This window comes from Alosa pseudoharengus, unplaced genomic scaffold, assembly GCF_046254945.1.
Source record: "Alosa pseudoharengus isolate Yale_2024_CS ecotype anadromous, Long Island Sound unplaced genomic scaffold, YU_APseudo_1.1 YU_APseudo_1.1_scf_8, whole genome shotgun sequence".
Classification (NCBI taxonomy): domain Eukaryota; kingdom Metazoa; phylum Chordata; class Actinopteri; order Clupeiformes; family Clupeidae; genus Alosa; species Alosa pseudoharengus.
In genome coordinates this window covers 32,041,294-32,054,946 of record NW_027468870.1, presented here as the reverse complement: position 1 = coordinate 32,054,946, position 13,653 = coordinate 32,041,294, and the positions used below count along the sequence as shown (strand labels likewise).

Here is a 13,653-nt window from a genome sequence, read left to right as displayed (position 1 = left end):
AGTGATGATTTGAAGTGTAATGAAAACAGCAAATGTTCTTGTAAAGCCAAGAACCCGTATTGTAGGTAAGGACTTCTTCCACAGAAATAAACAAACAAACAAATAAATAAATACTCATTGCCATGATACCGACCTGTCCTATGTCCATTGTATACACATATTTCCTTATTTCCTCTCCATTTACAGATGCAATAATAATGCTGGTGAATGGTTCATTGGTGAGGACTGCACTCAGAAATGGACTACTGTCCAATTTGCCTTGGTGGCATCATTACCTGGAGTGGGCTTAGCCATTTTAGTGGGAGTCGTGGTCTACTGTACCAGGAAACCGTCGAAAGGCAAAAAGAACAAGTATGTGAGGGAGGGGAGGGGAGGGGAGGGGAGACTCAGAGGGTTGCTATGACATTATTTATTCTAATACAAGTTGTGATGATTTATGATGATTTGTTTGGGTATCCAAATACCTGTGTGGTTGTGGTTGTACTATATATAAAACAATTAAAGGAACACTTAGGTTTTCCACAATTGTTAAAACACATTTTTTGAAACTTTCCACCCTTTTCTCCATTCTCAAACTACATTCACAGAATGTCTGACAGTTCTTGCAGTTCTTGAGTACCGATTCAGTGTATGATTGAAGTGTTCCCTTAATTTTTTTGAGCAGTATAATATATGTGCTGTAAATATCAAACAGCAGAGAGGTGTGAACCCCATGCCACGACTGATTCTAAAATGTATGATGTTAATTATTATTTTAATTATAATGTTAATGTTATTATGTTCAAGGAAAGGAAAGACAAATGTGGCCTTTAACCAGGAGCTAGAAGACGACATGTTTAAGAACATAGTTTTTGCCTCTGACGTGCAGGTGAGAGTATCAATAGTGAAAAGTATGTGGATCGCACACCAACTGTTTTTTGGGGAGGTGCTAGCCACTGGTAAAAAAAAAAGTTCAAGTGGTAAAGAAGTGTCGCACACTCTGGCTCCATATGACAAGTCTGTACTATAAAAAAACGTATTTTGTTATATGGAGGCAGAGTTCTTTATCACTTGAGAGTATCAATAATTAAATGAATGGATTTGTATCATATACTACACAGAAAATGTTTTTTTTTTTTTTTTTAAACCAAAGGGCCTTTTTGAAACCATTCAACAGTTCTTATGGTTTTTGTTTGTGTGGTTAGCTATCATAAAAGTTAATGTTACCATAAACAGCACCCTTTGGTGGACAGCAATGTCACACAAAGGTGACTGACAATAAATTCCCACCCCTGAATGCAGTTTGTTGTGGTAAAACATTATGAAATAGACAGGGGAAAATATTACACACCCTTGTGAACCATATAATAACAAGAAACGCACACCTCTGACCCCCTCTTATGATAGGGGCGTCCAAACTCCAGGCCTCCACCAGAGAACATGAGACCGCCCAACGACACAGTCCCGATGGGAGCCATGCCCAACCGCGATTACAGGTGAGGTCACATCCCGTGAGGTGTAGCATACTCAACACTAGGAAGATGTGAGGTCTTTTCACTGGGTTCTGTTTTCACCTGCCCTTCATGTTCACATGCTGAAACAGCAGGATGCCTCCTCCTGCAGACAGGATGTCTACCAGCAGACCTTTCAACCAACCTTACAGGCATGTAGCTAGCAACTGTGCACCTCTTAATCACCTAACTACTGTTCTTAATCAATGACTTTATTTAATGCATTAATGAACAGATGCAGTAGTCCATAAAGCCACTTATCTCTGTGGCTATATCGCTTTATACTAAAACGTTTTGTTTTTCACAGTCAACAAAGAAGCATCTATCCACCACAAGATAAGCCATCTATGGGGGGACCTCCCCCACAACCCAACAGGCATGTACTCTTATATAGTCCAATTATGCAAGCCTAAAATTAGGGGCTCCTCACTCTCCTGCTACCTTAGTGGATCTCTTTAATGTGCTATGTGGAGTTATTTAATATATAAAAAAAACACTTTAAATGACCTAGAATTATCAACAGAATATGAAAAGCTACCGTTTTGACATAAAGTCAAGAGCATTCTGTGTCTGCTGCCTGGCATCACGGTGTGCCATGTGGGGTGGGGTGCTTTATCAAATACAGTGCAAGTGAAGTCATTAGAAGAGTGTCGTGTGGCTGCGTTCAAGTCAACTCAAAAGCATAGGAAGCTCCTTTGCTGGCACCTTTAAACTTATCACTTTTTGTCAGCATTTCCAGGACTCAGTCTTCAGTGAGCAGAAAAGTTATGTGCTATCTGTAATCTCCCCCCCGTCTGCAGTTATGGCTCTGGAATGGGGCAGGTGCTGAGTAACCCATACGCCAAGTCGTCTCCAGGGAGACCTCCGTACGAGGGCCAAGGTCCACCTCAAGACTACAGCTCAGATTACAACTACAGACCCAAACAGCCCCCTGTGAACGGCACGGTGAGTTCAGGAGAGCCAAATAACGTTTCAGTACATCCGTGCCCAGTCTTCTCACTAAACCACTACAAATACACACACCTCAGCGCTAATTTCTTCAGAGGGCAAGTGTGAAAAGTTGTAGGAGCCATTAAAAGGGTTGTTGTTTAAACTCACAAGATAGACAGTTCACTTGTTTAGACTTTCAGATGAAGAAGGCTACAAGATGAGTAATTTTTTTTTGCTTCCTTTAATCACATCCATTTAAATATACAAAATGGGACACAGCATGAGCGGAGTAGATTATGTTATTAAAACCATCGAGAATAAGTTATATTGCGCAGTGGGTATTGAAAACACAGCACAATTGACAGCAATTTAAACCAGGGAATTTACAAAATGGCCTCATTGAAAAACACCCAGTGGTAATGGAGTATGGGTACTGTGTAAGCATGATTTTGATATTGGCATTTTCTTTTTGTATCTTGAAGTTTTGCAATGACAAATACATGAGCTAAAATATTTCAAACCCGTGGCTGACACCATGGATGGACTTGTCTTCAGCAATGACTACATATGTGTTTATGTGTTCCCATATCAGAGGGTGATGGCAGCGGATTTCCCACACTCCTCTCCATCCCAGCCACCCTTTCCCCAGCCTGACTACAGCGCCCCTCAGCTCCAGAGATCCGTGATGAACGGGAGGTATTGAGGACTTGCAGTAGACTTGAGATGATGATATGAGTTTATGGGAGAAGAGTTCTTTTTCAATACTTGTACATAATTATTTGATTGTGTAATTATTTAAAACACACGTGTCAAGGCCAATTTTGAGAGGAGTCTAGTAAGTCTTTGTAAGCTATCCTACATTCTCAGAAAAAAAATGTTAAGAGCAATACCTTTCCTGTCCATTTGGAATCCTGACATGGATCATCTTGACATTGTTTACATACCTTCCCTACATCTCTTAACTACATGTTATTGACCTCACAAATTCATCGCTACGTGTACTGTTCTGTTCTATCCATGGGGTCTTTTGGCAAAACAAAGACCAGAGAAAAGTAGAATATGATGCTTCCTTTAATTTTACAGGGTGACAATAAAGTCACTGAACATGGCACAACACACAATCCCAGCTACAAGCAGATTCAAATAAATATGAATCACGATTTGTGCATCTGTCAGCTTCACAGCAGAACACCCAAGCTAATGTATAAAACTCCATGAGTCCTTGTGAAATAAAAACAAATACCGTTTGAGCCACTGTGTGTTAAATAAATTCACAGAGATCTCTGATTATAACGGCATTGTTTTTTTCCTTATTACAACATATTGTTTTTAACCCACTGTCAGTATATTTAGCATTACCCCTCCACAATCATGGGCTGATAGTGTGGCCTGGGTGCTTGATAAATAAGTAGGCTATCGTCACTGGACGTGAAACCATGCACGGCATAACCAAACCCACTTCTTTGGATTGCTGCCAAACCCCAAACATCAGAGGGGCAGAGGGTTTGAAGCATTAGCTACATTAGCAACCGCAGTATGCAGTGGAGAAAAGTTGGATCCGTACAGCTGTACAACAACCACCTATTAACAGTGTTCCACCACACACACAAGCATTCTGCACCGTCAATGTTCCTGCTTCCAAAGTACCCAAGGTTGCTCCCGAAATTCTTCAAAAACAATCTCAAATATCTGCAAAGGCCAAGCTTGGGGTACCGCCACTAAGACACTGAGATTGAGAGCCAGACACAAATGAAACTAGAATAGAAAAAACTAACATAACAAAGACAAAATGTCTCGAATAAATCAGTAAATGTCAGAGTGCTTTTGAGCGGTCATCTGAAATAGGTCAAATACTTGTCGGGGAGGGAAATAAATTCCACTGAATATCCCCAGCTTTGGCTATTGGCATAATTTTCCAACTGAGCAAAACCAAGAGGGCTTGGTGTGGGATCGGTTTCAAACCAAACACCACTGGTTCCCGGGACAGAGTGGCCAGAGAAGGCGGTTCCCCTTCAGATGCCCTTCAGTATTAAGGAGCAGAACTCAAGGCTGCAGGATATCGCAGCGTGTCTCATACACAAAGGCAGCCTAGACTGTCCACTTTTATTTCCGAATAAAAAAAACAAATCAGACAGAAAGAGAGATTTTTTTTTTGTGTGGTTGGCATGGTGTGTGTGTGTGTGTGTGTGTGTGTGTGTGTGTGTGTGTGTGTGTGTGTGTGTGGGCACGTGGCGTGGCGTGTAGACAATGTGTGCGTGGGGGCCCCTTCAGCCCATGTTCTGGCGATTGCCGTAGCCTCGCCGATGAGTGTCCTTCCAGTTGTCCCAGTCCCTTGCTTTCTGCAGTGCCTCCTCGTCGTCGTTCTCCTCCTGTTTCTCCTTCTCCTCTTTCTCTCGCTCCTCAGCGTCATAGTCAGCTGGCGAAGAGGACACAACAGAAAAATGTCACAGAGGACTTTAACTTATTGAATGCCAAGCTGTTTTCGGGAGCTTTGTCCTAGAGTGCCAGCAATCTAGACCATTGTTGATGATTTTTGTACAGCCACAGCATATTCTGTGTTATAACTATGAACACATACAATGGCTTGTTTAAAAGGTGAGACTTTAAGCTCTCAGTGGGTGCAAACCGTGTATTTCTACATGCCTCTGTTCCTGAGAAACCCCAAGCTAAACAGTGGCTAGTTTTCATTAAAATCGCTGTTTTTTTCCAGAAATGGAGATATAACGTCTTTCATGAAATATGAAGTGTTGCCTGTAAACTTTCCGGGAAGTGATCAGCGAGACCTGGCAAGACTGCCACCTAGTGATAGACCCACGAAAATGGCCTGGTTTTGAGCAGACGTGCATGTGTCACTGATTCGACCCAAAGCGGCAACCGAGTTATGATATGTCCAGATTTCATGAGTTTTCAATCGTCATATAATTCATTTCCATTCATCACAGAGTTCCCAAAATCACATATAAGGTGTGTTAGAGTGTCTAGTTTCGTAATTTAAAAAAAAAGCTAAAAACGTAATATTACGTTTTTGGCATTCAACGCATGGAAGGAAAAACGTAATATTACGTTTTTGGCACTCAATGAGTTAAAGGTAGTTTTCACATTTACACCCACATTCATTCATTTAGCAGCAGCTTCTATCCCACCATTTTTACTGATGATATTTTAATACCTTTCTAAGACATTTCAAAGACCTTTCACAGCCTACACAAGTACACAAAATTGCATACTTAACTTCTCAGGTTGGGCCTGTTTGTTGAAGATTATTGAAGATTAAGATTTTTTTGCATTTTTTCATTCTAATAGGCCAGTTAGTGAATTCAAAACTATCATACTGCAGAAATCCACACAGCAAAACATTATCCACGGAAGAGTAAAATTACATAATTAGCCTAACTGGACCTACATACGATACAATCAATTCATGACTTTCCATGATAACCTTGGTGTTTAATCAATCAAAGCCACTGTTTCATGCAGCAGTGTTTCAGCTGGATGGCTGAGAGTGACCAGTGCTTACCAGAGCTGCTGGGGCCGCGTGGGATGCCTTGGTCAGGCAGGCAACCCTGCCTCCTGTGCTGGTCATACCACTCATCCACCGTCATAGTCGCCAAGCTGGGGTAACCAGCCCCAAACACCCTGGGAACATTTAAAGCTTACATTAGCGCCACTCACTCTACTGCTCCTGTTTTATCATGACACCTTCTGCTTACTTATGAAAAAGCCCACCAGGTATGAACATAGAACTGGTGGGTTAATAGAGACAAGTTTGAGATGTTAGGAGGAACCTAACAACTGAAGACCCACAAGATCCCTCAGATGTAACGCTAATATGAAGACAATGTGTACAGTACTTTGTGTCAACAAACACAAGTTTTGATTAATAGGATAGGGAAATCCACAAACATCACACAAAACACAAACACTGTAAAAGCTAAACACAGTAACGTTACAATATGAGATTAGTACACTAGGGGGCATAAGTATCACAGGGCAATGCAATTAGTAGACATACTTTGCCTGCACAGCATCTTTAGTGAGGATGAATGGCTTCATGGGGGGCCTTTTTGGCTGAGATGACTGTGCTGAACTCTGAAACAGAGTCAGAAAACAAAATGTGATCACCAAGTCACAGCTTGCATGTAAAACTGGAGGAGAGTAAAAGCCCATCTGCCACACCTGCTTGAGAACATCCATCCTCTTGAGAATCTCTACTTCTTGATCGATACTCTCGATTTCCTCCAGGGCAATAGTGATCCACCTACGGATGTTGAGGAGGTAGAAATCCCGCACAACCTCATCATCTGCCTGTCCACTCTCTACTGCTGCTTTGATCTCTGAGAGTTTTGCCTCTGTGTCTTTTTTCTGATTATACCTGAATATGTAGAGAACGATATTATAGCATCATTATGGTGTGTGGGCAGCTCTAACACATATTCACAGTATATATATATATATATATATATATATATATATCAGTTTACAGACAGATAAAACAAACCTTTCAATTTTAGCCTGTCTTTGTGTAGCCATGGTGATGAGGTCTGCTTGTTGCAGAGGGCGTGGAGGCCGACTATCATCCTCCTCAGAAGTGTCATCTGAAGTCTCGCTGGATTTAGGCAGCTCAAATTTGCTAATGTTGTACTCCTTGCATCTCTTCAAGAAATCCAGAAAATACACACGGGCCATTTGAACTTGCTCCAACCGCTTGGACAAATTCACCTGTTTCATGGTCAACGCGCCAAGTAGAGCAGGAAGTAATAGATACTTTAAGTCTGTAGTAGCAATCTCCTCCAATTCTTCATTCCGACTGAAAGGCAAACATGGGGGTTGTTTAACTTCCCAAGATGTATTATTTGGCTGGCTTACTTCAAAGAAGCAGAGACAAATGACAAAGACATGGGCATGTTGCCTAGCAATTTGTAGGCAATACATTGTTGGTCTACAACTTACTAACTAAGATAGCTCACCAATGACTGATTCCATTAGAATGACAGCCTCATCACCTCAAGAAGAATAAATTCAATTTCAATGAAATGGCATGTTATTTATATTACGTTACCATTTAGCAGCTGGCTGGCTATTATGGATTGACTCACTGTTGCAGATGGTCACTAGTAGCTATTGAGCTAAAGTTAGCTAACGTTAACGTTAACCTTACCCCAAATTTAGTAATGTTAAATATCAAACTCCTTGTGTTGTGAACTCTAAACTTCTAGAGAGAAAATATATTTTGCTTTAATGGATCAGCTGCACAATTAGACCATAACCACAATGTTATGTAAACTTGATAGGTGCCATTAAATTGATGAGCAAACGTCAACATTAGCTAGCTGGCGTTAGCGGTCTTGGCTTGGCTGGCTCACCTGAATAACTCGAGTTGGGCGACCATCCGCGTTGCCTCTTCCAGTTGCATAATTCCGCGCTTAACTTTCACTTGAATTGGATTAGATCCTGTAGGCTCATTTGTAGTATCTACTTCTTCATAAAATTTCCATCCACGATCTAATAAATCGGAAAGTTTAGGAGCCTCTGACTCTGAGTTTTGTGTATGGTTGACATCTTCTGCTGACGCCATTTTCTCGAAAGTGAAAAACAACGATTACGCATACAATTCGGCCTCCGTACTTTCCAGTTTCAACACTTAAGACATCATCCAATAGATGGCAGTGTTGCCAAACTAGCTCATTTACTGTCTATGGGCACCCTCCTCCAGAAACCTGTTTTTGTAAACAATACATTTTTGGGGACCCGCCATCCATCCAGTTTAGTAGCATTATTCATGGGGGGGGGGCAAACAAACAAAAAAACATGTAGGCTAAAACACAGCTACCACTTCACGTGAAACAAGGTGCATTTATTTTTCTTGTCTCTGTTTTCACAGCTTCAGGCGGACAGGTCAGAGGTCCCTCTCCTAGTTATGGCAGAATGCAAAAAGTATAGCCTTGTAGTAGGCTATGGTATAGTTTATTTTATGTGTCACATATTGAACAATGTCCTTGACATAATGTTGTTCAGGTGGAGAGACATTTTTTACAGAACCCAGAGGACACTGTGTGTGTGTGTGTGTGTGTAAAAATATGATCTTTTTCGGTGTTGTAAAAAGGTGTAGTCTAATCGTGAGGTTTAGTAATATTAAAAAGGGCTTCTTTCAACTAGTCATTAGAGGCAAGTGAACTTGCACTTGAGAAATCTCTGATGTGTTGTCCATTTGTTGGGTGTTAGTGATGAGAACTGTTAATCATGGTGTGTGAGTGTGTGCAACTGTGTGCTTCATTGAACTCTGTGTTCTTACACATTGTAACATCACATTTATGTATCTAAATGAGCACTTACGATGCTATATTGGGTACATTTCATTTACATCACAGTTTGATGAGTGTGTTGAATTTATAAGTGCAGTGCAATAAGTGCAGAGGTAAAAGAAATCTGACAACAATGTGACATTTACTTTGTGTCCCTCATAATATATAGCCTGCATAATGCATTTTAGCAAGATCTGCTTCCATAATCATGACCACAAGAATTTTTCATCACAGCATTCCTGCTTTTAATACTGGCCACATGAACAGCACAAGAAAATGGTTCATTTATTTTCATATTTGTAAAGTGAACAAAGCGTGTGGCCTTTTTAGCCACACAGGACTAAAAGCAAACACTTAATCATTCAGACAAGCACGCGCCTTTGTTAGATTCTCTAGATGCCAGGGGGTGAGGGGGACACCACAATCCTCATCAGTTCTAACAGATGGCTGGAGCAGAATTGAAGGAATGACCTTGGGTAAAATTCACTGTCGTGTCCTGCTTTCAAACGTGATTTCAAGTGTCTTGTTCTCACTATCTATGTACTTGTGCTTGAATTACCAACCTTTTTATTAACACCTACTTTGTCCTTCCACTCTCTTCCAATGCCTTTTTGTGGAGCTGCTCTGTTTATTACAATTACATTCCAAATTAGCTCAGACCAAAAACAACTTGCTGGAGGAATTTGGAAGCTGTATCTAAGAATTTCTCCACCTGTCCCTGTGGTAGTTTACCCCCCAGGCTGGGATAACCCCAGGAATGTGAGGGGGAGATTAGCCCTTGCTGTAAACGTCTATCTCTGCATCTGTATTTAAGTGCCACACTGCCCTGGCCTGCCATCAATCATTACACCAACACTCGCTACTACAGACACAATGCCGTCCGTTTCATAGTAAATCATCGCCTACTGTTCCTACCATATTGAATCTTTTTGGTCATTTGCATATTGCTTGATTCCCAAGGACACTGTAAAAGTGTCTGAGTTGAACTTATTTTGTGTTTAGTTTAATTCCTGAGGACCTCCACACACATCAAAGCTATTTGATCTGGTCAACTTCTGCTGAATTCATTTAATGAATGGGTGTATGAAATATGGGTTCATGCTGTTTATTTAAAAACAGAAGTCCTGTTAACACACGGCTGGCCCGGGATGAAGAGGGCATGGCATTCCTGACATATTCACATCAGCTGTAGAGTCAACAGTGCGGCTCTTTGCTGTGTGGTAGCACCCTTTTACCAGTCTCAGTGTCCAGGGTCCAGTCTGTGTCCAGGGACAGAGCCTGGGAGCACACACTTAATAGTTATCTGTTCAGTTGATAATAGGTGTCTACTAAAGTCTACATGCACTAATTACTGTTTCTTGGTCTGTTTAATGCAATGGCACCAGTAAATACTAAAAAGTGAATTAAAGTATTTTACTTGTACACTACTGCAAAAACTGCTTATTTACCAAGTTTCCACATTAAGATCAAAGAATCCAGTTGGTATTGTTTTTAGTATAAAGAGGCTTACCTTCTCATAAAAATCATTTGACTTAATTTAATAGGAGTTTGACTTATTTTAAGATATCTTGTCAAGAAAACAAGCAAATTTGCAAAAGTAATTTGGCAAATGTGGCTGCCTTAAAATAAGTCAATCTCTTAAATCAAAATGACCTCATGAGAGAGCGCTAGGTACGTCTCTTTATACTAAAAAACTGTTTTGCAGTGAGTCAAAACCAGATTCTGACACAATACAGATAATTTTCAAAATGCTAATGGCCTGGTTATGTTTGCTTTACCATAGTTATCTTGTAACATACCTAGAGGGTTGCAGGGAAAACATGAAGTCTGTGCATAAATTACTAGGCTCAGTTTATGTTCCTACTTAGGCAAGATGTCTGCAACCTCACCTATTTGTGTAAATGTAACAAGGTTCAAGGTTGTGGCAATATTCTACCCCTAAATAGCACAAGGCGATAAAGCACCTACTGCTAAAAACATGTCAAATTAGTCACTCAAGTTTTTATTTAAAATTTAGGACAGTGTGTGTATTTCACTATTGCAGGCTTTTCCTTTAACTATGAACAAGACTTACATCATCATTCAGACTAAATGATGTCTACATAAAGCCTGCAGCATGGACTACATGAACTAGAATATCATGCTTTACCTTAAATGACCTTTTTGTAAGTGCATTTCATTTTCATTGTGTGGTAGACACTGTACTGTCTAACAATGAAACTCAGATCAATGTAAAAGATGTATGGGTGTGTTCATACATGCTATGATAATTCATACTGATGAATCCTTCCTGATAAATCCTTACAGTTAAGTAGGCCTATGCAAAAAGCAATAAATACAAGTAATCACACATAAAAACTTTGTTCTAAATAGATCATTTTGATTTGGGTTAAACAGTGAGCAAGTTAACCATGGATTGTTTGCTTGCCTTGCACCACATCCACAAATGCCCCTTCTCACCGTGAGTCATCTCTTTGCTCAGCAAAGGAGTTAATGAGTAAGGATCAGTCTGTTCAGAGCTGTCACTCAGGCCATATCTGTCTGTGCCTTTTCTGAAAAGTCTTTTATTTGGTGTCCATCCCAATTGTCTTTTTTCTCTCTCCAAAGAGCGTTGTCCATTCAGAGGGAACCTCTGGGACACCCGTCCATCACCTGCACGTAAACAGAATCTGGGTCTTGTCAGAGCTCCGCTGTTGTCTGTAAACCATCACTATGGTTTCTGCCAGGTGTCGCCATGGTCACACACGCAGCCACAAAAGGCATGTCTTTCGCCTTGGAGAAAAGAGCCTGCCGTGGTGGTGGACCCAGCACTTTGTTCGGGTCCAGTTCATAACCCTCTCCCTTTGTCCATTTGTTGCTCCTTGTTGTCTTTTTTTCCCCTCTTCTCCTTCTTCTGACTCCAGGGTTCACTTGCAGACATACCTTTCCACTGTGCGCTCACAGTGTTTGCAGGTGACGTAGCAGCACCAGTGGTACTTGCAGTGGCAGCGTTCCACCACTTGCTCTGTGTACACGTTGTAGCCTCGACCGCAGCACATCAGACCGCAGCTGTCACTGCCACTCGCTGTCTTATTACACTCCCTGGAGACAGATTAAACAGTGTATTAGTCAATGGGGTTAACTGCACCACGTGGCTGAGATAGGGAATGAGAGGAGGCCTATTGATTGGGTGGACGTTTTGGCCCATTTAGAGAGGTGAAAAGTTCAGCTTTCAAATTAAGATACTGGATGTTTCCATTACCTGTCTTGTGTGCCAAGGGACCCATGTTTTGCGTCAGTCTTACAATAGTCAGGTGAGCTGACAAGGTAAACAAGTTCACCCTCTCGGACAGGTCGCACATCCAGCTCTTTGGGAACTAGTTGCCTGCGTGTGCCAACAAGGCGATGGATCACTTTTGTAGCTGAAAGGTACTTGGTCTTTAGATCCTCTGCAATGTGGCCGATGTCATGCAACCCCTTCCAGCATGTTTTAACAGAACATGACCCAGACACGCCATGACACTTGCACTTTGTCTCCACAGCATCTACCAAGACCTGCAAATTAGCAAAATGATATTTTTACTGCAAACAATGTGTACTTAGATCAGCTGAATACACAACAATAGGATAACTAAACCCAGAGAGAAATATTGCCATGTAATGGCGAAACCCCTAACGTGATGCGTACCTGTCTGCCCACCGCATTGTTGTGTAGATGCATAAGCCTGAACGCTTGAGGGCCAGACCTACGGTTTTTCATGGGCGCGTCGGAGAACGCGGAGCCCATCTGAAGCCCGTAGCGAATGTTGTCTCCGCAGCCTCCCCATCGGAAATCAGGAGCGGCTTGCTCCGCTGGGGCAGGACCGCACGTGCAACTCGGCAGCTCTCCGGAGGCGCAAGCCTTTGCAATGGAGTGACTCACAACAGCGGCAGCAAGGGCAAACGCAAACGCCGACTCTCTGGTACCTGTAAAACACATTCCGACAGTAAGTGCATGTACTCCTTCTGAGAAAGGATGTCTAATTTCTGAAAAGGGTATATGGTTTGACTAAATCAACCAACACGTGTTTATTTTCACATGTATAAAGGTTCCTACCTTTTGCCAAGTCTGGTGTGAAATGAGGCGCACTCTCAATTGACGAGCAGTTCCATCGCATATCTTTCAAAGTGTTCTGGCAGGCGTTCTTTGTCAGTTTGGCAGCATGCACGATACTGTGCATGAGCTCCAGGTTGCGACGACATAGCTGGAGCTGGTCTGGAGCCAACCCGTCAAGGAGTTTACAGTGGTGCGTCTGATTCCAACCCACTGAACTACCATTCACCGTGAGACCTCTGAAAAATAACATATACGCAAAATTGTTCATTAACATTTATTTATATACATGTTTTTAAATAAATAAGGATACATGGGTCCAGCAGGAACTAACACCACACATTTACTGCATAGCGCTGTTTCAAGGTTCATTCGAAAGCAATTACCAAAACTTGACACTTACAGCCAGTAGATACCCGCGCTACAGTGAACTTCCAGAAGGACCATCAGTATGAGTACAGAGACGTTCCTGTGATATTGCATATTGTCCATCAATCGATTGTTGCTCTTAAATGTCTTGTCCTCTAATGCCAAACAGTTGCCAAATGCAGCAGTGACTGACAGTAGGCCTATCTAAAAAAATCCAAAACAGTTGTTTCGCACAGACGGTCTTGGGATGATGGTGTCAAAAGAGCTCCTAATGCAGACAACACAGTGGTTTGTTTAAACAGCGTCTTTTTATCTGACCAGTCTCTGTGTAACCACGCCCAACTAATTCGACGAATAAACTTCAGGTAGGTCCATTCTGACCTCTATGGTTAGTATGGCAATAGTACAGCTGCAAAATTCTAGTTATGATAACTAGGGTGCATACAAAACATTTGTAAAGCCAAGGCTATGAAATATTGTAATTCTATAG

General features: G+C 41.6%; 2 protein-coding genes across 2 annotated transcripts; both read right to left on the bottom strand.

Annotated features, from left to right (window-relative positions):
* Positions 1 to 2,642: 2,642 nt before the first annotated feature.
* Positions 2,643 to 7,999, bottom strand: igbp1 (immunoglobulin (CD79A) binding protein 1). The gene is made up of 6 exons (XM_076274074.1): positions 7,784 to 7,999; positions 6,919 to 7,227; positions 6,597 to 6,792; positions 6,433 to 6,509; positions 5,938 to 6,056; positions 2,643 to 4,836 (listed from the first exon to the last, which is right to left on the bottom strand). The coding sequence occupies exons 1-6, from the start codon at positions 7,993 to 7,995 to the stop codon at positions 4,688 to 4,690; spliced, it is 1,062 nt and encodes a 353-aa protein (XP_076130189.1). The 5' UTR covers positions 7,996 to 7,999; the 3' UTR covers positions 2,643 to 4,687.
* A 2,781-nt stretch (positions 8,000 to 10,780) lies between these two features.
* Positions 10,781 to 13,277, bottom strand: wnt11f2 (wnt 11, family member 2). The gene is made up of 5 exons (XM_076274980.1): positions 13,198 to 13,277; positions 12,798 to 13,033; positions 12,390 to 12,667; positions 11,964 to 12,256; positions 10,781 to 11,803 (listed from the first exon to the last, which is right to left on the bottom strand). The coding sequence occupies exons 1-5, from the start codon at positions 13,275 to 13,277 to the stop codon at positions 11,629 to 11,631; spliced, it is 1,062 nt and encodes a 353-aa protein (XP_076131095.1). The 3' UTR covers positions 10,781 to 11,628.
* Positions 13,278 to 13,653: the final 376 nt, after the last annotated feature.